The sequence below is a fragment of the Brassica napus genome, chromosome C7, assembly GCF_020379485.1.
Source record: "Brassica napus cultivar Da-Ae chromosome C7, Da-Ae, whole genome shotgun sequence".
Classification (NCBI taxonomy): domain Eukaryota; kingdom Viridiplantae; phylum Streptophyta; class Magnoliopsida; order Brassicales; family Brassicaceae; genus Brassica; species Brassica napus.
The window spans coordinates 44,599,170-44,624,141 of record NC_063450.1 but is presented as its reverse complement, the minus strand read 5'-3'; the positions used below and the strand labels follow the sequence as shown (position 1 = coordinate 44,624,141).

Here is a 24,972-nt window from a genome sequence, read left to right as displayed (position 1 = left end):
TTTAGTATTGTATAGATTAACAATTTAACTATATTAAAATTACATTTATATTTTATTCCATATGAGAAGTGACAATACCAAGTTTATATAGAAAAACCATACATCAGAATTGAATTGATAAACCGACGATACAATAAACTCAGCTAATAACTGTTAATGACATTCTCCATCATACGTCACTTTTGTAATGCATGAAACTACAAAAATAAAAAAAAACGTATGATCCATCACATATCCCTTGATCCATCACATATCCCTTGATTTGAATCCGTAATGAATGATAGAAACAAACGGGTGAAATGACTGTTAAACATAGTGCTACTTGTGTCATCATATGTTCATTGAGTAAAGTTTAGAACCTTATCTCAGCACATAAAGTCTATACAAAACACAAAATGGTTAGGATAACACATAGTTTTAGTGTATATTGTTTAACTTGCAGTTATATTTTTTACGGTTTTGTGCAATTTCATGGGTGACAATTTCTGTTACTTATAAAGCTGTTTCTACATGTGTAGAACCGATTTGAAAACTTGAAATTGATTATAGTATTTATTTTTTAAAAAATCGATTAGAATGAGTTAATTACAAACCGTATGTAGGAGGTCAATGTCCATAATAATTACGTAAATGCTGCCTTATAAATATAGTATAATGTTTCTTTATAGCATTTTAGGTGATTTCTCTAGTAACGTAGTTCCATTCAAATAAGAGTTGTGAGAAGATCTATGTTGTTGACCCCTCAGGACTAAAATTTAGGTTACAATTTAAAAATGTTTTTTTTTTAATATATAGAGGATAATATTCTGTTTCAAAATACTTGATATTTTAGGTGAATGGAAAAGAATTAATGCATACATGTTTTTCTAAAAAATAAAATAAAAAATGTAAACTAAAACTAATTCAGTTAATCATAAGAAAATTACTCCATAAAATATCATTAGTGACACATTTTTCGGAAAAATTAAGACTAATATAAAAATATCAAAACGCAAAGCATTTTGGAAACATCTTAAACTTTCCAAAATATCATCTGTTTTTCCACTTGATGATTGGTTGATTACTCGTTTTTCAAAGTTCAAGCAGACTTATCATTCATGTTTCTAGTATTTGTTTATTTTTGTATGGTTTTGGTTATCCAAGATGTTAAATCTATAATTTGTAAATGGAAGCGTGAAGGAAATACATTAAATACTATGACTTAGGAGTAGTGAGATCAAAACATTAATTAATTAAACAAAAAAAAAAGGAAAATAAAAGAGAATTGTGTTGGATTTGGATTGGATCTCTCTTTTGATGTAAAATAAAAAAGGAGAAGGGGAATAAAACGCCGACAAGAGTAACCAATAGGTTATCAGAAAAAAATCCATTACATCCCTAAGCCCCTCCCGTCCTCCCGCGACCGCCTCAAACAATCAAATCTCTGTCTGGATCAAAAGCCCTTCTTGTTCCCTCTCGTTCGCGCTCCACGTGACCTCTAGCTGTCTCCGTTCAACCAGCGAACCTTCCTTCCTTCCTCCGGTGGAATCAGAGTCTCTTTTATTGGGTTTCTCGGATTGGGATTCAGCGATTCTGGTTTGGGATTAAAAATTAGGGTTTATAGAGGAGGAATCAATCGCCTATGGCTCCGGGGCGTAAAAGAGGAGCTAGCAAGGCTAACGCCAAGGGGAAGTTGATCCTCGGTGATCTCGTTCTTGCCAAAGTCAAAGGCTTCCCTGCTTGGCCTGCTAAGGTGCCCCACCCACCTTTCTATTTTCTTCTCCAATTCATTCCCCTTAACCTCCATAGTTTCTTCATCTCTTTGGCATCTGACGAACCGGACTCATTAGCTTTGTAGAATTGTTTTTGTTCATCTCTTTAGCATCTTACTATTCTAGTCTTCCTGATACTGAGATGGATTTTAAATGTTTTGATTATTTACTCGGTCAGATTCTACGGTTGAATTATGCAAATATGTTACTAAAGGTAAAGTCTTTTGAGTTCTGTCTGGTGAAGAATTTTGGTTTTGATTTTCCAGATTAGCCGGCCTGAAGAATGGGATCGTGCGCCTGACCCGAAGAAGTACTTTGTTAAGTTCTTTGGAACTCAGGAAATGTAAGCAACTCTCTCTCTCTCTCTCTTCATATATATGTAGACAGATCTTTTATCCTTGTTATCCTGGAATTCGCGTACCTTCTCAATATGCTAGAATTAGGCAGTAGATCTCGGTTATCAGGTGTTCTCTTACCCTAATTGGTTTTGTGTTTTTTTGGCTTAGTATATCTTTGGAGTTGATTTTGTCCTTTGTGTAGTTGATTGACTGACCTAAGCTATGTTCCTTTACTGCAGAGCTTTTGTTGCACCGCCTGATATCCAAGCCTTCACTAATGAGGCAAAGAGCAAACTATTAGCAAGATGTCAAGGTAAAACACTCAAGTATTTTGCGCAAGCCGTCACGGAAATTTGCACCGCTTTTGAAGAGTTGCAGAACCGCAAGTCATTGGATCCTCTCGATACAGCGGAGCCTGGTTTGACAAAGGCTGAGACATTGGATGGAACAGGTCATATAGTCCCTAAATTAGATAAGAACAATGGTGAAGAGACAAACGCTGAGACTGTGAAGAAGGATTCATCCCCGGGTAGCGAGTCACTGACGCATAGTTCATATGACCCTAAAATAAAGGAAGAAGATTTTGATAAAGGAACTGGCGGTGATGGTTGCACTAATGGTCAGAAGAATCTGGCGAGAACAAAGAAGGTAGCTGGTGGCTCGGACAAAAAAGGTGATACAATTCATAGAGACAAAAGCAGTAACTCACATGTGCCTACTAGTGGTAAATCTGATTCCAAAATGTCAAAAGGTCCGTTGACAGAGAAATCTAGTACCAAATTTTCCGGAGGTAAGCACGAAAATTCACCTGGTGTTAAGAGTGGAGTTCCAGGCAAGAAAAGAAGGCTTGAAAGTGAACTAAGGAAGCCTGCACCAAGACTAGATGAAAGCTCGCCTGCTGCTAAAAAACCGCGAACTGAAGGTAAAAATGGCAGCGTTAAGTGTGAAATTGATGATGAATCTGATCCTATTGGGACTGGATCAGATATTAAGCATGACCTTGTTTTAGGAGCAAGTCCTCGTGAAGGAAATTTAAGGGTGGGGAAAGGTCATCTGGAACAGAAAGACCGTCCCTCTTCAGTTGCACAGTCTCTGAAAAAGCGAAGGGCTGTTTGCATCTACGACGAAGATGATGATGAAGATCCAAAAACCCCATTACATGGAAGTCGAGCTGCTGTTCCCAAAACATCAGAATTGACTGATGGTCCCAAAAGTGGCAATGCCTCTACCAAATCTAAGGTATCTGCTGGACCTACAGAGAGTACTCGAGTAAAGAAAGCACCTCTGCGTAAACATTGCGAGGATGCTTCACGCGTATTATCGGAAAATGTGGAGAAATCTGCTAATAGCTTACCCATAGTGAAACCCATCAGTGAGTTGCCGCCAAAGGATGTCAAGCAGATCGTTAAATCTCCTATGCTGTCTCCTCAGCTGGGTTCATCTAACAAGCACGTTACAGCACAGCAAAAAGCTGCAAAGTCATCTGTAAAAGTTTCTGGTGTTGTGATGGCAAAGAAGCCTCAGAGTGATTCTTGTAAGGAGGCAGTTATGAAATCTGATAAAGTAAGCTATTCTTTGTCTCAAGCTGATCAGAGACACAAACCAGCTTCAGTTAAAGATAGGCCAAGAGACACTTCTGAGGACTTGTCTGCTGTGATGTATGTCACATTATCTCTGCAATTTTTTTTGTGTTTATGTCGTTTGTTGCTTATAATTTTTTTTCTTATACAGGCCTGATGGCAACCGAGAAAATTGGAGTGCTCCATTTACCAGTGCGAAGACCCCAGATGCAGCTTCATCTATGAAGGATCTAATTGCAGCAGCACAGGCCAAAAGAAAACTAGCACATTCACAAAATTCAGTTTTTGGGAATTTGAACCCTAGTTTCATGAGCATCAGTGATACACAGATGAGGAGCCAGAGCCCGTTTATGGTTCAGAGTGCTTCAGCTTCTGCTGCCATCGCAATGCCTTTAGTTGTTGAAGGACATCAACAGGATTCTTCTCCGTCAAATCATGGGCATCAGTCCTCATCAAGAAATCAAAATGAGGCTGATGTTGATGAAGAGAGAAGACTTAGTTCAGGGCATAAGTCAGCTGGAGGTTCACTTAGTGGTGGTACTGAGGCGGCTGTTTCCCGAGATGCTTTTGAGGGGATGATAGAGACCTTATCAAGAACTAAGGAAAGTATTGGACGTGCAACACGCCTAGCAATTGATTGTGCCAAGTATGGGATTGCTAGTGAGGTAAGACGTTCAGTTAGTTATGTTCTGTCTTAAGGTTGTCAACAAACTTAGTGTGAGGCTGCACATAGAAAATCAATTTAGAGTTGCACTTCTCTCGGCTTAATGTTTAGCTTGCTACGTAAACTGCTTTAACAAAACTATTTGTTCGTGTTTATATCTAGGTGGTGGAACTTCTCATACGAAAGTTGGAAAGTGAACCTCAATTGCATCGTAAAGTGGACTTGTTCTTTCTCGTTGACTCTATCACCCAGTGTTCGCACAACCAAAAAGGTTTAACTTTTCTCTTGAATGGATACAACACCTGTTCTCAGATTTTCATTTCCCTGAAATGCTTATAGTATTTGGAATGTATTGTTTATTGTTTTTGACTGCATTCTATTATTTTTATTATCATTATCTATCTCTACTTAAAAACGTTAATTAATTTCTGAAGCTTGTGAAATCTATTTGTAGGTATTGCTGGTGCTTCATACGTTCCTACTGTGCAAGCTGCTTTGCCACGTCTTTTAGGTGCTGCTGCTCCTTCAGGGCTCGATGCTCGTGACAATCGTCGTAAATGTCTGAAGGTACTTTTTCTATTTACTCGTTCGAGGTTAACCTTGTATTTTCGTTGGCTGGATTTAGTGACCTCCTCGCCTTTTTTTTAGGTTCTGAGGTTGTGGCTTGATAGGAAAATTTTCCCTGAATCTCTTCTGCGTCGTTATATTGATGATATTGGAGCTTCTGGCGATGATGGAACTATTGGGATTTCCCTGCGACGTCCTTCTAGATCTGAGCGTTCTGTAGATGATCCTATCAGAGAAATGGAAGGGATGCATGTTGATGAGTATGGCAGGTATACTAATCGCTTGTCTTAGTTTACCCGCTGGTCTATATATATCTTGCTGATGACAAATGAACATGCAAGGTCAATAATGAGTTTGGTGTCATTCTGTTGTATCTTATAGATCTATTTGCCATTGTTTTTTCTGCAGCAATGCAACTATTCAGCTGCCTGGGTTTTTCTCTTCTCATAACTTCGAAGATGATGAAGAAGATGACGAGCTTCTAACATCACAAAAAGCAAAAAACACATCTTCTGGGGAACCTTTCAATGCTTTAGATGACTTGGAAATGCGTGATACTTCAAGTGATAGACACCATCGAGTTTTGGAGGATGTAGATCGTGATCTTGAAATGGCAGATGTATCTGGTGAGGGGAAAGATGTAGCACCTTCCGCTATCTGTGAGAATGAGACAAAGGAGCAGTCACTGGATGTTAGTGAACCAGTTGCGGAAAAGTCAACTGGGGTGCCTCCTCTTTCAGAGGATTCTCCTCCGCTACCTCACGAATCACCTCCATCTCCCCCTCCTCTGCCCCCTTCTCCACCACCTCCGTCTCCACCTCCTCCGCCTTCATCTCCGCCTCCGTTGCTGCCACCACCACCTCCCACAGCGCAGACCCCACCTCTTTCTTCACCCTTGTCTCAGCCTCCACCACCACTTCCCACAGCGCAGATCCCACCTCTTCCTTCACCCTTGTCTCAGCCTCCACCACCACCGCCCCTTACACCTCCACCTTCACCTCCACCCCCACCTCCACCGCCTGCACAATCTATAGCTTTACCAACTCAACCATCCATAGCGAGCCATCATCAATTACCACCGCAATTAGGATTTCCTCCTCCAGCATATCCATTATCGCATCAAACATACCCAGGATCTATGCAGCAAGACCGCTGTAGCATTTTCACTGTAAGTTCGTTGATTTATTCAGTTTGATGTTAGTCATAGTTCCCAATGTTTCCTCTTTTATGTTTAAATTCCTGGGCATTATATGCAGGGCGATCAAATTGTCCAAGGGCTTGGAAGTTCTTCACGTGGAAGTCATGTGCAGCAGTCATATAATTTTAATCCTGAAGCTTCTTCACAGAACCAACGGTTTCAGCCGAACACCACTCTCTCCCAAAGACCTATGGTTAGGAATCCGCCTTTAGCACCGTCCGGTCATTTTCCGTATCCAAGCCATGTTCAATCTCAATCCCCGCATACCTACACTCATCCTTACTCTTTCCCACCTCAACGTGATGACGGACGGCGATATAGAGATGAGGAACCATGGCGGATGTCTTCAAGTGGGCGTAGTGCAGAAAACCAGAGTGGTGCCTGGATACGTGGAAGACATTCACATCCAGGCCTTCCTAGAGTCACAGACAGTATGTAGATACTTCAATCCTTACAAACCCTCTTTAATTGTTGAGGTTTATTAACTTACATGATTGCTTTTGAGCATTGTGATGCATTTGTTTATTATAAGTAGTCCAGCTTATATGTTTGTGTCATGGCTATCCTTATGATTGATTGTCTTTTATGCAATTCACTAGATTTCTTTCGGCCGCCTCCAGAACGTCCACCTTCAGTGACAATGAGCTATCAACCTTCTTCTGCTAGTAACTTACAATCTATCCCGGCAATTCCAGGTGAGACTATCTCAGCCAATACCTCTGATTGTAGACTCTCAGAAAATTTATGCTTGCCTTACCATTTTAAATTACCTATTTAAGGTCATGCTGCTCCCCAGATGCTACCGTCTCGGCCAGACCTGCCTGCCGGGAATTGTTGGCGGCCAGCTTGAAGTGAAGGTAGAAATTCGTTGGCCTGCTCCTGTCTGCTCCTGTTAGTATCAAGGATAAAGAAGCGGCTAATGTCTCATTAACAAGGCTAATCCTCTAGGTTTGAGTTTCTAAATTCTAAAGTTAAGTCAGTGTTGTCATCAAACAGTTATACTACTTTCTCTTCCATGGAGGACTTTTTCGGATATATCCACTTCCAGAGGCATCAAAACTACTGCCGACTTTTGTCAGGATTCTGTATATTGTATTTTTTCCTGACAAATGTATCTGGGAGATCAATATTCTTCAAAGTATAGTTTTCTTTTAATTGGTCCGCTTCTCAGTTCCTGTAAGTATGCCAATTTGCACAAAGCTTTAACTGGTTAAATGAATTTCGAACTTCATAATCAAATTAGAGTTTTTATGTTTCAATTTCTAAGCTCTGTAGTGAGTCTTTCGTAATTAACATTTGCTGGTCTCGGAGAAATCATATTCAAGGATTTTCAGTGCAAGCCTGAATTTGATCCCTTGTTGGTTCCCATACTAGAGAGACCTGTTGCTTAGGCTGTATCTTGTTGTTTGAATGAGTAGTGTCCCTTTAGGTCCATGTATGTGGCACAGCTGCTTTTTGTTTTAGACGTCCCTATAACTACTTCTTCACCCTGGAGAAGTTCCCTTCAAAATTTCCGTATTGTTTCTTGAAATTTTTTGTTCTCATGCATTTTTCTTGTGGACATAAGCAATGTCTCGATGCCTCGTATTTTTAGCAGGAACGAGAAGCATGTGTTTCTAAGCAGTTTTGAGTCTAGTCAGTCCATGTTACAAGAATCTCCATATTGCTATTTGTGCACTGCTGATCTGAAGAATTATGTAGAAGACTTGTGAGGTACTGGTTTTTATTTGTTTGTCTGAATATATGTCAGTCATCTCACTCAAGTCTTGTGTGTGTGTTACTGACATAATGAGGTTTTGCTGCATAATTATGGTTTGAAGAAGTATTTTCTACCAGTTGATTTCTTAGTCATTTGTTTTTCAGTTTTATGCAAGATTTTAGAAGATTGAAATAAAGAGTGTTATTTTTTTGTTTACTTTTGCATAGTTTCAAATTATGTTGGCAACTTGGGATGGGTTTTGAGTTACATGGATGTGAGCTTATGTGATTCCTCGCTAGGCTTGAGACACCCATCTAATCTTATGTCAGTATGTTCAAAACAACAGCCTTCTTAGCTTTGTTTTACTAGTACTAAACATGTGCTTGCAGCTGCCTGACACGTCTGTCGTGTTTAATTGTCATGAACAAGCTTGCTTGACGGTCTCAAATAAATGTGCTATTTCTTTAGGCTTTCCTCGATAGGATAATAACATTTTTGTTTTGAACAAAAGTGGTGTTTATGTGTTTGTGGCGCTGATGAGTCTTGTTTATTCTCTGAAAATTGTCCCCGTGTTTCGATCCCTATCTTCCAGTGTTACATTTTGTACTTTTCCCTAATCAATAGATATGGTCAAGATAAACATAAGCATACATATGCAGATAGCCTCTTCTTTAGCAAATCCATGATTCAGTGCTTATTTTGCTCAATGGATGATGTCTCTGTGGATCCCCCTCTTAAATTAAGAAATAGATTGAGAGTCAGGGACCTATCTCATCATATGTTTCATGATGAACAGCAAGAATTATGCTCCAGAACATAACAGTAGAAAGGGATTCTGCATTTCATGTTTAATCTTTGGTCTTTGACAGAATCAACTGTTTTGAGGTTATTAAGTAGTAGCAGTATAGAGAAATTTATTTTCTAAGGGCATTCACCAGAGAGATTACATATTTTTATCAGCAGATAGTCGAGCGGTTAGCTTCTTGGTATTTGAATTAAGTCGCCTGTTGTTTTTGTACTGACTTTCAGTTGCGAGAAAATGTATTGTTGTCGTGCGACAGGCTTTTGATGCATAACTGAACCGCCTAGAGCGATGGCAAGGCGGTCCTGATGAGATTATGCAAAAGCTTGGTGTGAGAAACTTCTCTTGTGCTTATACTCTTTATCTTCTGTGTAGTGTACATGGAACTACAAAGAACATATATAATAGACATGGATTAGGGAGTTTTATCTCTCTCTCTCTCTGTAAACATTGACAAAGTGAATACTGTATGGTAGTCGACTTTGGAAATTGCTATTATTGCATGGGTGATTTTTCAGGTGTTGAAGTTCTGAGATTTGTTCGGGAGCTGAGAAGATCTTCAGGCTTTAGACGATTGTAGTTTCTCAAGTTGGGAGGTTAGTTTTGTCGTCACTGATAAATCACTTATCAGGACCACCTTGTTGAGACTCTTGAGCATAGAAACTATATGTTTGTATATTATACTAGAAATGTTTTGGTACACCAAACTTTAAATAGAGTTCGAACTTAATAAACTGTTCTTGTAATCAAAAGATTAAGCCTTGTTCTATTACAATGATTTTTACTCAATTATGAAAGTTAATTCAAAACTGCAGATAAGTAGATAACATATGATATGCGAGTAATATATGTTTAATCTTCTTCAGGTTAAAACGCAAAAGGCCAAATAATATGCTTTGTTATAATATTCTGTGCTTCACCATCAAATCTTCTTCTGTTTGGATGGTTGTTTCTGTAATCATCCTCTCAGGCCCAGACCCGGCCCGATATTTGACCCGCCTCGTCTTTAACAGCTCACCTAACGCGACAAGTTTGACCCGGCCACGTCATCCTCTCTCTCAACCGTTTTTTCCTGCGTTTCAGCTTAACAACCCCGCGAAAGAAGCTCACCCATAACGGCAAACTCCTCACAGGTTCAGTCAAACACGCCACCATCTCCGCCGCGATCTCCCCGGAAGACGGCCGTGACTCCACGTCGGAGGACACGCAACGCGCCGCCATCCTTAGCAACCGAAGATTCGCTTCCATGAAAACACCCGATCCTCTTCCTCCGCCGCCGCCGCCGCAGATTTCTCCGATCTCCCCCTCTTCGATCAACGGAACCGCCCAGTCTACAATCGAAGCCGGAGATCGAGAGACATCGATCGCTTTTCTACAGCTAACGATCTCCAGCAAAACGACGCCGTAGCTGTAAACGTCGGTCTTGGCGCTAAGATTCTCCGGCGACGTGTAACACGGATCAATGTACCCGAAGGTTCCCGCCGGCGTCGGCACTTTCTTATCGGCTAAGTCCACGGCGAGTCCGAAGTCAGCGAGCTTCGGCTCCCAGTTGGAGTCGAATAAGATGTTATCCGATTTGATGTCACGGTGGAGGATGTCTTGCTCGTGAAGGAAGTGAACCGCACGTGCGATCTTGAGCGCGATCTCGATGCGTTTGAGCCACGTGGGAGGAGAGGGAGTAGCGGAGGACACGTGGAGTAGCTGGTGTAATGATCCGTTTGGCATGAACTCGACGACCATGAGCCTTTTCTCGGCGTGGCCTAGGAAGGTCAGGACGTGTGGGTTATAAGGGAGAGACGACATGACGCTGATCTCGTCTTCTAGCTTCTTCATTTGTTCTGTTTTTGTAATAAGAGAGGATGGTTGTGATCGAGATGATAACAAGGATGGTGTCTTGATCGCAACGACTCTGTGTCGTTTGTTATGTTCTTCGTGAAGTAGGCCTTCGTAGACGCAGCCGTGGCTTCCTTTGCCGATGAGACGCGAGGGGGAGAATCCATCGGTGGCGGAAACAAGCTTCTCGTAATCAAACTCCATGATAGGCTTGTGTGTGTGTGTGTGTTGTTAGTGTAAATACGATCACTAGTGTGAAGAATATAAGTTTGTGTAAATAATAATGGGAAAATTATTGAGAAAAGCAAAAGAATGATACCGAGGGAAAAGCAAAAGGAATAAAGGGATACAGAGCTTTTTTATTTTATAAAAGTAATGATGAAACTAGTTCTTTGCCATATTCCTCCGGACATTTTTCATGCTTTTAAGACAGTTGGGGTTCAAACTTCAACGTTTATGGCTTAAAAGCTGAGTCACACACTATGTTAAACAACTCATCAAAACGCTCTTTCTTTTCTCTTTGCCGTATGTTGTTGGCCTAACTGTGAGACAATACCTTAACCGGTACGTTTAGCTAGCTAACCCATGGGAACAGTGTGGCTCGCAGAAATCAACATGTAAAGCAATACTTGACAAAACAAATAAAGTAAAAAGAGTCATTCAGTCTACATAGTAGATTTAAGTTAAAAACTCCTTAAGTCTGTTGTTCCATTCTATATATAACATGCATCTTTTAAAAGTTTTCTTTGATTCAAGCTCTGTTTATTTTTTTTTATTTTTATTTTTTTTGAATAAAATGTTAAATTTGATTCAAAAGAAAATACACATTGTTACATCAGTTGCTACTTTGTTTTTTACTTTTTCAAACGGATGAAAAAAGAACGGCTTAAGTTCCTACATATGCAATCCAGACTTGAAAGGCTCTTTTCAGTCTCTTGTCTTGAGTCCTTAGAGACATAACTCTGTTCTTGATCATCTTGTCTATTGTTCTAAAGAGGTTCTCTAGAGGTCGAGGATTCTCCCCATAATTTTTTGAATTTCTCTCTCGCCAAATCACGTACACTGCCAACTGGAAAACGTAACGAGCTAGGAAACTCTCAACCCGCGAGAGTTTTAGCTGAGACATAAAAGCCAGAATGGCACTCCACTCCTCCATATAGCTATTCCCCATGATCCCCATTCATCAACTTATGCCATAAGAGTGAAGTGTAACTACACTCAAAGAAAATGTGATTTCGAGTCTCCAAATGTTGATTACATAGCACACAGTTACCATCAATACTTGTGTTCCAAGCAATCATCCGGTCTCATGTGGTAAATCGGTTACGTATAGCAAGCTATGTGCAAAATCTGAATTTTGGAGTGGCATGACCAAACCAAATTCCTTTGTGCCAAGACACCTTTTCACCTGTGATTCTTACATGGTTCCACGTATCCCGAGTACTGAACTGAAGTTTATACGCATCCTGTTTCACTATTGAACACTAGCTTTGCTGTTTGAATCAATCTGTTTATTGTATTCCATGCAATGTCACTTTTGAGCTGTTCATGACTATTTGGTTTCTTCTTCAATATCGTAGAGGCGGTGATAAAGATACATGCAAACTTTGTTGCAACGTGATGATTTCAAAGTTATTTGGAGACATGTTATGACTTGGTATGAATGTCCCAATATGTAAAAGCTATTCTCATCATAAGCCCTACGGTTTCGGATATTTGGTTTATTCGGGTCAGATATTTTCAGTTTCGGTTGTTTCGGTTAGACAACAATTCCACTCGGTTTGGTTAATTTTGGTTTTTATAATGTTATCCGAAAATAACCAAATTTTCGAAGTTTTGATTAGATTTCAGTTTATTTTTCTAAAAACTAATTGATTATTTTGATTAATTTTGTTCGGCTATTTTGGTTAATTTTGAATATATCTTTCATACTTTTAAGAAACTTCAAAGTTTATGGCTTAATCTGAGTCACACTATGTGAAACACTCATCAAAACACTCTTTTCTTTTCTCTTTGCTGTATGTTGTTGGCCTAACTGTGAGACAATACCTTAACCAGTACGTTTAAACTGTGAGAACAGTGGCTCGCAGAGATCAAGTAAAGCAATACTACTTATTAAACAAATAAAGTGAATGAAACAGAAAGAGTCATTCAGTTTACATAGGAGTAAACCTTATTATGATATTACAAGCCACATGCACCAACTATTTTCCCTAACAATAAAAAGGTTTAAATATGACCAACCATATTAACCCCATGAATCCATTATAAACAACACACATCATCGACTAACCAAATTTTAGAAAAGCAGAAAAACTTCGAATGATCCAAAAATAAGTAACAATCTTCTTATGATCACCATCTTAATCATCAATAGATTTGGCATAGTACCGATCAACCTCGGAGTCACTCCTGTTGATCAAATTCACCGCCAAACCATGTTTCATGTACATGGTAAGAGCTAGCTTTGGTTCCACTTTGTGACCCTCCACCACTTTCACCTTGTACCGGTAAACTATTGCAGCAGCGGTAGATTTCATCTGATAATAAGCAAAATCTTTGCCTAAACAAAGACGTGGACCGCCGTTGAAAGCAGTGAATTTATAGGCCGACTCACTCATAAACCGTCCGTCTCTTAGCCACCTCTCTGGCCTAAACTCACGACAGTCTTTTCCCCAAATTGCTTCCATACGGCCCATTGCGTAGATGGCGTATATAACTTTCTCTCCTCTCTTCAATACTGTTCCATCCGGAAATACATCATCTTCTTGGACCTGAATAACAATAATGGGTTAACAACAAGGTGACAGGTTTAACATCATGGAAACGTAATAAGTATTCACTATAGCTATGTTTCAAATTAAATGTTGTTGTAGAATAAAATTTCCTTTAGGAAACATATTTTTTTTTAGTGCAAATTTTACATTAATTTAAATTTTTACTTCTAATTAAATTGAAAAAATAAATGTTATAAATTTGTAATAGTTAAATAAAAATAAAACTAGACATTTTAATATGAGTCAAAAATTCTTAAAAGACATAATTTGAAACGAATGGAATATGAGTGAGTTAGTGGTTGGGTTTCATGGGTGAAAGAGCAGAACATAACATTCTTATGTGTTACCAAGAAGTCAAACATGTAGTTTATTTATTTCTTGAAAACGACTTTTAAGATACCTACGTATTAATTAGCTTTCTTCCCAAGAATTTTCATAACTCTATCTCGTTACTGATTAGGTAACCTATAAGAAACCAAACAGAAATATGATTTTTAAGTTTTTTAATATATTTTTTTGGTCTATAGTGTAAACGGAAAAATTAATTAAACAAGCAATCAGTTTTATTGTTTTCAATTTCTATATCAAAACTGGCTTTCTTAGTAAGCAAAAAATTGAAAATTGGCAAGGAAAAATTTAGTCAAAATGTTACCTCTTTGTGATCAACAGGAACTGAAGGGTATAATCTAAGAGCTTCAGACAAAGCAGCTTGTAGATAATCCATCTTCTTGATCTCTTCTGGTCTGAAAACAGGAGCATAATCTATCTTCACTGCATTTCCATCCTCATCTCTCTGCCTCAAAATCTTACACATCTCCAACATGATCTTCTCTTCCACCTCTGGATTCTTCTCTAGCAACCAGGAAAACCAGCTCAGAGCAACAGAAGAAGTATCTCTCCCAGCAAGTATGAAGTTCACACATATATCACGAAGAAACTTGTCTGAAAAACAATCTCCCTTCTCATCTCTCAGACCCATAAACACAGTTAACAGATCCGATCTCTTTGTGGTTTCACCCTCAAGAGATAGTTCTTTCTTCCTCGTCCTGATAACTTCATCAGCAAAATCATCAACACCTTTTATAGACTCCTTCAGCATCTTCTCTGTTCCTATATTAAGATACCTCATGAGCTTCCACACGCAAGTAGGCATGACGAATCTACAAACTGCAGCTTCTGTCGCGTCCTCAAAGGCTTTGGCAAAGGGTATAACCGGTTGATCAGGACCGAGACAGCCTGGATCAACTCCAAAGGCAATCATGCATACGTTATCAAACGTTAGCCTCAGCAAGACGTCTTGTAGATCAATAGGAGAAGAGGTTTTAACCGAAGTTTCGAGAACAGGCAAGAGCCTCTTGTGCACGAGTTCATACAACGAGCTTGTGGTTAGTTGTCTGAACTTGGCTGAATGAAACTCGATGCTTGCGGTTTTCCTCTGCCTCTGCCAAGTCTCGTCATCGGCGTTGAAGATTCCGTCTCCCAGGAGGTCTCGAAGGTTGTCTCGGAAGTAAGAGCCTTTAGGGAAGACAGAGAAACGGTTCTTGAGGAGATGCTCGATGTTTCTTGGGTCGCAAGTTATAGTGCTGTTGAGGCTGCTTAACCAGGGGCCTCTGAAACGAAACGTACCGTTTTGACGACAGAGAACATCTGATAGCCACTCGTATACGTTTCCTTTGAGGGCAAAAGCTAGAGAAGGAAGCATCCCAAGAAACGGCCACACGGGAAGACCGTAGTGTTTCTTCTGACGCAAGGAATGTATGGCGACAAAGGCGAAAAGAGCGATTAAGAGCTCGAGAACTTGAACATTTTTCAAGAGAAACAACCTCCGTGTAACCAGAGGGTCACTGGTGGAGGAAGAAGAAGAGAATAAAACATTATTGAAGGTGAAATTGTAAGAAGAATTGGTATTCATTGTGACAAAATAAAACAAAAGAAGAGAATGATAATCTTTGAAAGGAAGAATGAAGAGAAATTAATAGAAATAGAGGTCGTTAGTTAGCAAGTGGGTGAAGAATATTGCATGAATTTCTTGTGTTGGATGACAAAAAAAAACTCTAGACTCTCAGGAGAAGATGGGTTTGGTTTGGTGAGCAGACAAATGTTTGTGTCTTAATATTCCTGCGGCTCTTTGATTCTCGTGTGTGTCTATTACTTTTCTTTTCTTACACTTAATGTAGGGTTTCTTTTGGGTTTATGGCTTTGTGTTTTTTGAGAGTTTCAAGGGTCGAATCTTTTTAGAGGTTTAAATAGAAAAAATAAGATTAGGGTTTTAGATTGTGTTATTGACCAGAATTGTGAACTAGTTTGGGCAAGGATCAGATGAGAGGTAGTTGGCTATGGGTAACCTAAGCTAATAGCCTAGTACTTTATCTCCATTACATCGCCACGTTTGATTTTTTTTTTATGAAGAAGTTAATGAGTTTTATATTCTCAATAAGGCAGATTAAATGCCAAATGATAACTCTTCGTTTTAGTTAGGCCATCTAATCACGTTTTAATTAGCTAGGTAGTGATAATTTGGAAGATCTATTTACAAAATAATCAAATGGTTGTTCAAAACTGACGAAACTAACTCTAAACAAAACTCCTGAGCTATTGTTACATGCAATACTTATATGACTATATTTTTTTTTCGGGCAATTATTTATTTATATAGTGCCTTACAGTAAAGATTACAACATTACATAAATAAATAAATAAAGGTCGCATGTTTACTTTGTATCGAAAGGTGTATATGGATGGTGATAAAGAATTTGTAAGTTGATGTCGATAAATAAATAAATTGTAAGTTAACAGTCTGACACACAAAACAATTCTGTACAAATATATGAATGTCAAACTGTTACACACCTAACGGCTAACAGTATGTCTGATTTTAATTCGAACCTCCGCCATTAACTCTGGCCTCTCACCATTGGCTTAAATATCATTTCATCATGTCTAGAATACTCATGTCATAAATATAAATAATTTTGTTTATAATTTTCATTTCTCTAAATTTAAATAGGTATTATGTCGAAATTAATTCAACAGTTTGTGTATTACACGTGTGATTCAATCATATCGAAAGCTTATCAAAAACAATCAATCAAACTAAAATAAAAAATAATATAATGATTAAAATCATACAAGTTGATTAAGTTGTTGGCTTATTTAAAATTTAAACGAATATATCTATTGCATTAAGATAAGAGAATGTAATTTTTAAAATGTTTTTATTTAAAATGGCCCAGAAGCAAATGTGTTCGGCCCATTAATAAGAAATAGGCCCAGACATGGTGATGCATGATGCAGCCATGGAGGGTGTGTGCTACCAAGTTACTAGATGCAGTCATCTTCCTCAACAGAGGTTTTTGACCCGATTCCTGATGCTGTCCAGCTCTTTCTAGCAATCCTTATAACAGACGAGGTTAACGAATCGTTTGTTGATAAAGAACAAAAGAAAAATGGCGTCTCTTTTCAACAAATTTCAAAAGGTTAGTGAATCTCTTGCTTCTGTGTGTTGATCTTGTCGAGTTTTTACCCTCTCTAGTACGATTTATAATACTGGGTACGAAGAAAGTTTGTGCCTTTGTTCGGATTTAGTATTTCGATTTGAACCAATATGTTTTGCTGTTTGTGGCAGACGAAGTTAGGTTGAAGAAGAACCTCAAAGTTAGTTTACAAAAAAAAAAAAAAAAAGAACCTCAAAGTTTGTCTTGTAAAGTTTCTCATTTGATCATGCTGAGGATCATTTTAGATCTTAGGGGTGTGCAGGGTTTTAGCAAGAGTTTAGGCAGTGGTGATTGAGATTTTTGATGTTTCTCCACTGTGATCTTATAGTTTGTTTCATTACGTTTCGTTTTCTCCAGGCTGTTGGAGTTCTTGCTAAGAGTACCACATTTGCTAAGAACCCAAGGCAACTTCAATTTGAAGCAGACATTAACAAACTGTTTATGTATACAAGGTTAGTTTGGTTTTATTTAGCTCTAGCTGTTGTTCTTGTAACTTTTAGTTCTTGTGGAATACATCCACTTCTTTTAGAGCTCATGAGAAACAATTGTGTGCTAGCTTTAACCGGTTGGGAAGAGAAGCTGTGGAGACGGATGCAGAAGAGATAATTGAGATGGCTGGTAAAACCTCCTTGTCTGAGCAGCAGAAACAAGTCCAAGACAACATTCACTACCAAGTTGGAAACTTCTGCTCTTTGATGGATGGAATCCTTTCTCCTGATGTTACCAAGAACGAGTCCGGATCACAAACAGCAACCCCTCCTCGTCGTCAAAGCGGTCTTACTTTCGCCGTTGGTGGGAGTAATGCTTCTCCAGCTGCAGATAAGCCTCGTAAGTGCTTTAGTTTACTTGAGTCATTTTGTTTCATCATAAGACTTTAACTGATTCTTCTTCAGCACAGTTGTTCCCGAGACAAAGCCTTTGAAACTCTCTGAAGTCTCGCAGAGATTAATGGATCAACTTGGCTACACCCTTGAGATCAAACCGTCAGTGATACCTCACAAGGACGCTGGTCAAGGTTGTTTCATCAAAGGCCAAGCGGATGCTGGAACAGTCTTAGCCTTTTACCCTGGAGTCATCTATTCCCCTGCGTTCTACAGGTACATCCCAGGGTACCCTAAGGTTGACTCACAGAACTCGTATCTCATCACGAGGTACGACGGGACCGTGATCAACGCTCAGCCTTGGGGTCTTGGTGGAGACTCTAGAGAAGTGTGGACTGGCTGCTACACACCTGCGGTCAAAATCGACACCAAAACAACATCAGAAAACGGTTCGGACAGGCTATGGAAAGCGTTGAGCAAGCCGCTCCAAGGCTCGGGGAAAGCCAAAGAGGTTCTCGAGAGGAGAAACCCTTTGGCTTTTGGTCACTTAGCTAACCACCCGGCGAAAGAGACCAACCCAAACGTTATGATATGTCCTTATGACTTCCCCTTGACGGAGAAAGATCTGCGGCCTTACGTTCCCAATGTGTCTTTCGGAGATTCTGGAGAGGTGAAGATGAAGAGATTCGGAAGCTTTTGGTTTAAGACAGGTGGTAGCAACGGTTTGGACGCTCCGGTTCTGAAGACGTTGGTTTTGGTGGCGACGAGGGCCTTGCGTGATGAGGAGCTTCTACTGAATTACAGGCTGAGCAACTCTAAGAAACGTCCGGATTGGTATACACCGGTTAACGAAGAGGAGGATCGGAGAAGATGGAGCTAAAACTTGTCCACCTTCTCTTGTTATGTTCTTTTTTTGAAACACAAAATTGAGTTTTCTTGGCCTCTGTTTTTCTTTGATTATGCCAACTAATATATGCTTATTGACTCTAATATACAATTGTCAGGAATAAAATTCAATAAGCACTTTCTTGTTGTATATAGTATATCTTCATTGTTACATATAATATTAAAAAGGATATGCTGTACATATATTTATCTATCAGGTCTATGCTTCTTTATCTTCTTGCTTGGATTGGATAGCTTCTACAAGCTGGAGCAGCATTGCACCGATGAAGTACCAGGTAACTCCTGCTAACAAAATCTGCTGCCATGGGCTGTTAACTATAGACAGAGCCAACGAGCCACCTATATGGTCACTGAGCTCAGAGGCTGTGTAGCTAGCTTGGAACTGAACCAGGAACACTGCTACTGTTGCTGTTCCTATTGGGAACTTGTGTATCTTGAAGTTCTTCTGCCTTCTGAACTCTCTTCTACTAGTAACGTTCTCTTCAGATGGAGTGTTCTTGTGAGACACTCTCGGAGTTGAAGTAGTCTTTGAAGTGGTGTTTCCGGATGAGGGAAGAGCTAGGTTTGATGGAGTCCAGTAATCTTCTCCAACCATGGAAGCTGGTCGTTGTCGTTTTTCTTTGGATTCACCGCTCTGTTCTGCTTGTTTCATTGCTGCAACAGCATCCTGAAGCTTTTTGATGTCTGGATCTGCTGCTTTCTTACGTTTGGTGAAAGTGAGACTCATGTTTGAATCAGGACTCAATGGTTTTGAGTAGGGTGATGATCTCCAGTATAGCCAGTTGGAGATAGACCTGATTGCTTCCACTGCACTCATTCTTACTTCCCTCTGCAAGTCACTCTCCTGCTCAAAAGACACATAGCTACTTAGTATCTGACAGTTAAAGTTGCAGCTTAAGACAATGTAAAAGACACACTCACCTGTGAGCTATCTCTTGTGGTCTTGCTCATGGCTTCTGCGTATCTTTGCTGGAACTTCTTGACATCAACAAACACGTTGGAGACACGCTCACCAACCGTGTTTCCAACCCCTATCCTCACGTTGCCTCGAGGTTGCTTTGACATAAGAAACTCCAATGGCGCAAGGTCAGATCTCTCCACCATTCTGCACATCTCATAAAGACTCTAATCATATAGAGATCGAAAAATCTAGATCATTAACTACATGTATCATTCGTTTATGTGCTTACGAGATGCAGTCTATGGGGCAAGCTTCGATGGCTTCTTTGATTTTGGACTCAGGATCAGCCCATTGAGCGACAACCCTAGCTCTCCCGTGAGCTGTTTCGATAGCAAATGTTCTCTCTGCACACAAAGCACACTTCAAGCAACCAACGCACTTGACCTCATCCACAAACACAGCTCGTTGCTCTGTCTCTGGTCCACACCAAACCGAGTAGACCGGTTTCCCTGTGTAGCCTCTTAGCTCTTCCAGTTTCGCTTGCTCCTGCAACAAGCAACCCTATTTATTTTAGCGTGACCTTCAAGAAAACTTCAAAAATCAAAGAAGCAATATATACCTTCGTTTCAAATTAGATGTTGGTTAAGGTTTTTTCACAAAAAAAAAAAAAAACAATCAAATATAAAGTTTTTTATTTAATTATTAAAATATATAGTATATATTATTTTTTATTTTAAGTAAAAGACAAAAGAGAAATTAATGTAAAAGAATTATATTGGAGTCAATATTTTTTTTCTAAAGAAAAAATTATTTTATAACCTTATCATAGGCTTGGCGTGAGATGGGATCAGAGAGAAGCTTGTAAGCCTCGTTAAGTATGATGGCCATGTCGTGGCCTGGAACTCCTGCGATGTCTGGATGACAACGTTTCTGCAGGTTACGATAAGCTGTTTTGATCTGAGACTTGTCGGAGCCCCGGTCGATACCTAAGAGGTCGTAAAGATCAAAGTCTGTGATGGAAGATGATGATGAAGAAGTAGCTCTACACTTGAGCTTGAGTGGTGTTCTAATGGTGGTGAGCTTCTGAGGTGTGGTGGTACATGGCCATGTAATAGTCGAGGAAGGAAGAGTCGTCGGAGTAAGGATAGTTGGCGTCATTTGATCCTCTTCTCTCTGCTCCGGACGGTGGAGGAAGGTCCTTGAAAATATCTATTGGTGAACTATTTTTCTATCTCTCTTGTAAGATATTTATTTTGAGACGCAAAAAGAAAGTTCCAAGTTGAGTTGAAAATATCTACTGAAAATTGAATGAAAGCGGACAAAATCTTTGTTTGGTGGGCAATAAAAAGAGTTTGAACTTTTTGTGATGTTATCCATTCATAGGAATATAAGTTTAAGGCTGAGAGGATCATCAATCATGGCGTTGTAAAATGGCATAATGTTTTATCCAATTGTTGCTGTTTTGTTAAAAAAATGAATATGAGGTTCTTAAGGCATATAAACCAAATGTTAAATTAAAATTTTTTTTTTATGAAAGTAAAAAAAAATCACCTAAATTTTGGTTATTAATTTCCAAAATTAATCAAAATCAAAACACTAGTTAAATTAGATAGAAACCAAAAAAGAAGTAAGACAAGAACGTAAATACTTTCCAATATATGGGCTTTCAAAACTAAATGGGCTTTTCCATAAATGGACCCATTCCATAAAGCCCACAAACGAAGATCGGCTGAAAACTCCTCCTTTCAAGCTTCGATTCATAGGGTGGGTTCTTCAGCACGAGATTCCGATCGTCGTAAAAGCCATGTCTAGGCAAGTCACGAGACTTCTCGGATCTCTCCCTTCCAAACTCCGCTCTTCCGTATCCAGCTCAGAGCTATACCCATCATGCTCCTCTCTCACTTCGCTGACAAAGTCTCGCTCCTTCGGAACAACCCCTCCGCCTCCCGCCGCCGTCTTCGTCGACAAAAACACCCGCGTCATCTGCCAGGGTATAACCGGAAAGAACGGGACTTTCCACACCGAACAAGCCATTGAATACGGCACCAAAATGGTATAATCGCATTTTTTTTGAGAAAATTGCCTATTGAACTCTACGAGCTTAGAGCACGAGTCTTTTACTGTTTTCGTCTCCTCTAATTAACTTGGAATCTGATTGATTGCATCATTCTGTGATGACTACGAGCTTACATTTGATCGGAGCTACTCTCGTTTCTACTGTAGAGACCATAAAGTTCGAGTCTTTACTGTTTTTGTCTCCGTGGTATTGCATCACTTGGTGATGAGGGTTTGCTTGTACGAACTTACATTGATCGGAGCTATTCTCGTTTCTGCTGGATAGACCATAAAGTTGGAGTCTTTACTGTTTTATATCCCAAATTGACTTGGAATCTGATTGATTGCATCATTCTGTGTCGAGGGTTTGGTTTTTAAAAGCTAGTGGAGGAGATGATTTTAAGTTTGTGTTGTTCGATTCGATGTATATATAGGTAGCGGGAGTGACACCGAAGAAGGGTGGAACAGAGCATTTGGGTCTTCCTGTTTTCAATACCGTTGCTGAAGCTAAGGCTGAGACTAAAGCCAATGCTTCTGTGATCTATGTGCCCGCGCCTTTCGCTGCTGCTGCGATCATGGAAGGTGTGGCTGCTGAGTTGGATCTCGTTGTCTGCATTACTGAAGGGATTCCTCAACATGACATGGTAATGAATAAGAGCGGTTACGGGTTACTGATGATTGTTCGATAGGTTTGTACATTAGTGGGGTTTAATGATTCTATCAGATTTTTTTAACGTAGGTTCGTGTAAAGGCTGCTCTTAACAGTCAGACTAAAACTAGGCTGATTGGTCCTAACTGCCCTGGGATTATCAAACCTGGCGAATGCAAGATTGGGATCATGCCGGGGTACATCCACAAGCCGGGGAAGATAGGGATTGTCTCTCGGTCTGGTACATTAACATATGAAGCTGTAAGGCTCTCTCTTTGTCTTTTTTTCATTTATACTCTGACCTTTAGCTTTCGTCTAGGGCTTAGTGAGAAATTAAATTATTTGATACTATTACCTTTTCACCAGAGAAATGATACTCCTTTAGTCCTTTTGGATTGTTAGATTAAGCTTTTGTGGATGTCACTTTCTGAAGTTGTATGATGATTTTGCTGGAAGAACTGCTTGATAATGGTTGCTTTCTGGCTATCTTTCATGTAGGTTTTCCAAACTAGTGCAGTAGGACTGGGACAATCTACGTGTGTAGGAATTGGTGGGGATCCTTTTAACGGCACAAATTTTGTTGACTGCTTGGAGAAGTTCTTTGTTGACCCTCAAACAGAAGGTCTCTCGGTTTCCATAATCGATCTTTAATTCATTTTTTTTTTCATTTGACTCACTTACCATTAATATGTAGTAGATAACCAATACTTACCTTATATCCCAAGAATACTTGTTCTTTAGTAAAGTGTTGTGAATATTGATATTTTCACTTGGTGATTCACCAATCTAAGCTCTGTTTTGTAGATTATTGAAAGACTTCAGCTTTATTTTTGCAACTAATAAAGGATTGACTTATTTTCAGGTATCGTTCTCATTGGAGAAATCGGTGGTACTGCAGAAGAAGATGCAGCTGCTTTGATAAAGGTAACCTCAATGCATCTTTTTTTTTAAAGAAACAAGCGTTTCCATTTCTAGATGAAAAGAAAACATAAATGTTTGTCAATCAAACAGGAAAGCGGCACAGATAAGCCTGTGGTTGCTTTCATTGCTGGACTCACTGCACCACCTGGTCGTCGAATGGGTCACGCTGGAGGTAAATGAACTTTTAACTCGGCTCTTTCATTAATACACAGCCTTCTCACTCCCGGTACTAAATCTTGTATTTTTTCTCTTTGGATCCGATGAAGCCATTGTCTCTGGTGGTAAGGGAACGGCTCAAGACAAGATAAAGAGCCTAAGAGACGCTGGAGTCAAGGTGGTTGAGTCACCGGCTAAGATTGGTGCGGCGATGTTTGAGCTTTTCCAAGAAAGAGGTCTCTTGAAGTAGAAGTGAATATGATCCATCTGGTGAACCTCTCTAATACCAAAAAAATGATTTTTCAGATTAAAAAGATATTTTGCAGAGAGGAAAAGGTTCTCTCTCTTTGGCCTTTGCTTTCATTATATTACTAAAAATGAGAATGAAATCAATTTCACGAGTTTCTTGTTCTTTAGAGCACTAATAGTCATTAACATTATGTGGTAATTTAGAAACTCTCATCTACTAGTGTCATACGGATAACTAACCCTTGGTTTGAACGGATATTAACAAAAACCTTTTGTAAGTTGTAAATAATTGTAAATATGTTTTAAGTGTTATAAAAAGAACTGGAATTTTATTATATCGCATAAATTTATATAAATCAAAATTTTATACCCGTACGAAAAAGATAACACTGATAAGAAGAGAAGATGTGTTATTGAAGGAGAAGAATGGTGTGTTACAAACGATCGTTATTGTTTATATAGAATTTAAAAAGTGGAAGTTACTGTGTAAATAGTGACAGTGGGTTCCACTCAATTTTCTTTCACACTATTATTTCAATGATCGGTGCAGCTTTTGTTGACCTCTTCACGTTTACAACACTCCCCCTTGGAGACCAGTGTCGCTATTATCTCATGCTTAACGTGTTTGTTGCCTAGTTAAAAACCTTTCTAGGAAAACCCAATGGGAAAAACCATAGTTAGGTAAAAAGAGTACAACTACGTAAGCTCCCCCTTGATTAAGCAGTCATAGATCCTTCTGATGACGCATTCCAATGTTATGGACATGTTTTCTGAATACCGAAGTAGGAAGTGCTTTTGTGAAGAGGTCGGCTGCATTGTCGCATGATTGGACATATCTTACTTCAATCTCTTTCTTTTTTACGAGCTCTTGAGTGTATGAGAAGAACTTCGGATGAATATGCTTCGTTCTATCGCTTTTAATATATCCGTCCTTTGTTTGAGCAACACATGCTGCATTATCTTCATATAGAATAGTTGGCTCCGTATTTTCGTCAATCCCGCTGCTTGAACAGATGTGTCGGCTCATTGATCTCAGCCATACACATTCTCTACTTGCTTCATGGAGTGCAATGATCTCAACATGATTTGAAGAAGTAGCCACGAGCGTTTGTTTCTGGGAACGCCAAGATATAGCAGTGCCTCCGATCGTGAAAACGTATCCTGTTTGCGATCGGGCTTTATGTGGATCTGAAAGATATCCTGCATCTGCAAAACCAACCATTTTACCTTTTGAACTTTTAGGATAAAATAAGCCTAAATCAATGGCCCCTTGGAGGTAACGAAAAACATGTTTAATCCCATTCCAATGTCTTCGAGTTGGAGATGAGCTAAATCTTGCTAGAAGATTAACAGCGAATGATATATCAGGCCGTGTACAATTTGCAAGGTACATCAACGCTCCTATTGCACTTAGATATGGTACTTCCGGACCAAGTATCTCTTCTTTTTCCTCAGGTGGTCGAAATGGATCACTTTCAATATTAAGTGACCTAACGACCATCGGGTGCTAAGAGGAGTTGATTTATCCATGTTAAATCGTTTCAACACTCTTTTAGTGTATGTGGATTGATGCACAAATATACCATTTTGTGAATGTTCTATTTGTAGGCC

At 39.3% G+C, this 24,972-nt stretch overlaps 6 protein-coding genes across 14 annotated transcripts; 3 read left to right on the top strand and 3 right to left on the bottom strand.

The window, feature by feature from the left end:
• Positions 1 to 1,305: 1,305 nt before the first annotated feature.
• On the top strand, positions 1,306 to 9,388 carry LOC106377288 (ENHANCER OF AG-4 protein 2). 9 transcript variants are annotated; one of them, XR_002656606.2, is made up of 14 exons: positions 1,306 to 1,732; positions 2,018 to 2,094; positions 2,329 to 3,747; positions 3,821 to 4,334; positions 4,496 to 4,604; positions 4,788 to 4,900; positions 4,982 to 5,169; positions 5,309 to 6,068; positions 6,157 to 6,529; positions 6,698 to 6,793; positions 6,878 to 7,046; positions 7,696 to 7,811; positions 8,827 to 8,930; positions 9,118 to 9,388. XR_002656606.2 is itself a non-coding variant. In XM_013817485.3 (11 exons), exons 1-11 carry the CDS (start codon positions 1,622 to 1,624, stop codon positions 6,946 to 6,948), a joined length of 3,831 nt encoding a protein of 1,276 aa, XP_013672939.1. In that variant the 5' UTR covers positions 1,306 to 1,621; the 3' UTR covers positions 6,949 to 7,253. The 9 variants fall into 9 exon arrangements, 2 of the variants coding, with proteins under 2 accessions (XP_013672939.1, XP_013672941.1); XR_007325861.1 differs by lacking the exon at positions 7,696 to 7,811; XR_001275781.3 differs by having other exon boundaries at positions 8,827 to 9,388.
• Positions 9,308 to 10,920, bottom strand: LOC106439896 (serine/threonine-protein kinase-like protein At5g23170). Its single transcript, XM_048761996.1, has one exon. The coding sequence runs from the start codon at positions 10,634 to 10,636 to the stop codon at positions 9,614 to 9,616; it is 1,023 nt and encodes a 340-aa protein (XP_048617953.1). The 5' UTR covers positions 10,637 to 10,920; the 3' UTR covers positions 9,308 to 9,613.
• Positions 10,921 to 12,525: 1,605 nt separating this feature from the next.
• LOC111214227 (cytochrome P450 86B1) lies at positions 12,526 to 15,558 on the bottom strand. The gene is made up of 2 exons (XM_022716668.2): positions 13,862 to 15,558; positions 12,526 to 13,206 (listed from the first exon to the last, which is right to left on the bottom strand). Exons 1-2 carry the CDS (start codon positions 15,119 to 15,121, stop codon positions 12,796 to 12,798), a joined length of 1,671 nt encoding a protein of 556 aa, XP_022572389.1. The 5' UTR covers positions 15,122 to 15,558; the 3' UTR covers positions 12,526 to 12,795.
• A 905-nt stretch (positions 15,559 to 16,463) lies between these two features.
• LOC106439892 lies at positions 16,464 to 18,560 on the top strand. The gene is made up of 4 exons (XM_013881430.3): positions 16,464 to 16,685; positions 17,061 to 17,155; positions 17,260 to 17,531; positions 17,602 to 18,560. Exons 1-4 carry the CDS (start codon positions 16,656 to 16,658, stop codon positions 18,402 to 18,404), a joined length of 1,200 nt encoding a protein of 399 aa, XP_013736884.1. The 5' UTR covers positions 16,464 to 16,655; the 3' UTR covers positions 18,405 to 18,560.
• On the bottom strand, positions 18,522 to 20,744 carry BNAC07G49690D (chaperone protein dnaJ C76, chloroplastic). Its single transcript, XM_013881429.3, has 4 exons — positions 20,151 to 20,744; positions 19,621 to 19,877; positions 19,352 to 19,535; positions 18,522 to 19,274 (listed from the first exon to the last, which is right to left on the bottom strand). The coding sequence occupies exons 1-4, from the start codon at positions 20,487 to 20,489 to the stop codon at positions 18,630 to 18,632; spliced, it is 1,425 nt and encodes a 474-aa protein (XP_013736883.1). The 5' UTR covers positions 20,490 to 20,744; the 3' UTR covers positions 18,522 to 18,629.
• Positions 20,745 to 21,043: 299 nt separating this feature from the next.
• LOC125589690 (succinate--CoA ligase [ADP-forming] subunit alpha-2, mitochondrial) lies at positions 21,044 to 23,513 on the top strand. The gene is made up of 7 exons (XM_048761995.1): positions 21,044 to 21,384; positions 21,821 to 22,030; positions 22,126 to 22,296; positions 22,534 to 22,657; positions 22,898 to 22,959; positions 23,047 to 23,128; positions 23,223 to 23,513. Exons 1-7 carry the CDS (start codon positions 21,136 to 21,138, stop codon positions 23,360 to 23,362), a joined length of 1,038 nt encoding a protein of 345 aa, XP_048617952.1. The 5' UTR covers positions 21,044 to 21,135; the 3' UTR covers positions 23,363 to 23,513.
• Positions 23,514 to 24,972: the final 1,459 nt, after the last annotated feature.

Excerpts from the sequence above, each read along its gene's own strand:
- LOC106439896 (XM_048761996.1), bottom strand. The coding sequence starts at position 10,636 with ATGGAGTTTGATTACGAGAAGCTTGTTTCCGCCACCGATGGATTCTCC.
- LOC106439892 (XM_013881430.3), top strand. The coding sequence starts at position 16,656 with ATGGCGTCTCTTTTCAACAAATTTCAAAAG. Across the intron at positions 16,686-17,060 it reads TTTTCAACAAATTTCAAAAG|GCTGTTGGAGTTCTTGCTAA; the intron begins GTTAGTGAATCT and ends CGTTTTCTCCAG. Across the intron at positions 17,156-17,259 it reads AAACTGTTTATGTATACAAG|CTTTAACCGGTTGGGAAGAG; the intron begins GTTAGTTTGGTT and ends ATTGTGTGCTAG.
- BNAC07G49690D (XM_013881429.3), bottom strand. The coding sequence starts at position 20,489 with ATGACGCCAACTATCCTTACTCCGACGACTCTTCCTTCCTCGACTATT. Across the intron at positions 19,878-20,150 it reads CACGCCAAGCCTATGATAAG|GAGCAAGCGAAACTGGAAGA; the intron begins GTTATAAAATAA and ends TGCTTGTTGCAG. Across the intron at positions 19,275-19,351 it reads CCACAAGAGATAGCTCACAG|GAGAGTGACTTGCAGAGGGA; the intron begins GTGAGTGTGTCT and ends TCTTTTGAGCAG.
- LOC125589690 (XM_048761995.1), top strand. The coding sequence starts at position 21,136 with ATGTCTAGGCAAGTCACGAGACTTCTCGGATCTCTCCCTTCCAAACTC. Across the intron at positions 21,385-21,820 it reads TTGAATACGGCACCAAAATG|GTAGCGGGAGTGACACCGAA; the intron begins GTATAATCGCAT and ends ATGTATATATAG. Across the intron at positions 22,031-22,125 it reads GGATTCCTCAACATGACATG|GTTCGTGTAAAGGCTGCTCT; the intron begins GTAATGAATAAG and ends TTTTTAACGTAG.
- LOC111214227 (XM_022716668.2), bottom strand. The coding sequence starts at position 15,121 with ATGAATACCAATTCTTCTTACAATTTCACCTTCAATAATGTTTTATTC. Across the intron at positions 13,207-13,861 it reads TTCCTGTTGATCACAAAGAG|GTCCAAGAAGATGATGTATT; the intron begins GTAACATTTTGA and ends ATTGTTATTCAG.
- LOC106377288 (XM_013817485.3), top strand. The coding sequence starts at position 1,622 with ATGGCTCCGGGGCGTAAAAGAGGAGCTAGCAAGGCTAACGCCAAGGGG. Across the intron at positions 4,335-4,495 it reads AGTATGGGATTGCTAGTGAG|GTGGTGGAACTTCTCATACG; the intron begins GTAAGACGTTCA and ends GTTTATATCTAG. Across the intron at positions 4,605-4,787 it reads GTGTTCGCACAACCAAAAAG|GTATTGCTGGTGCTTCATAC; the intron begins GTTTAACTTTTC and ends ATCTATTTGTAG.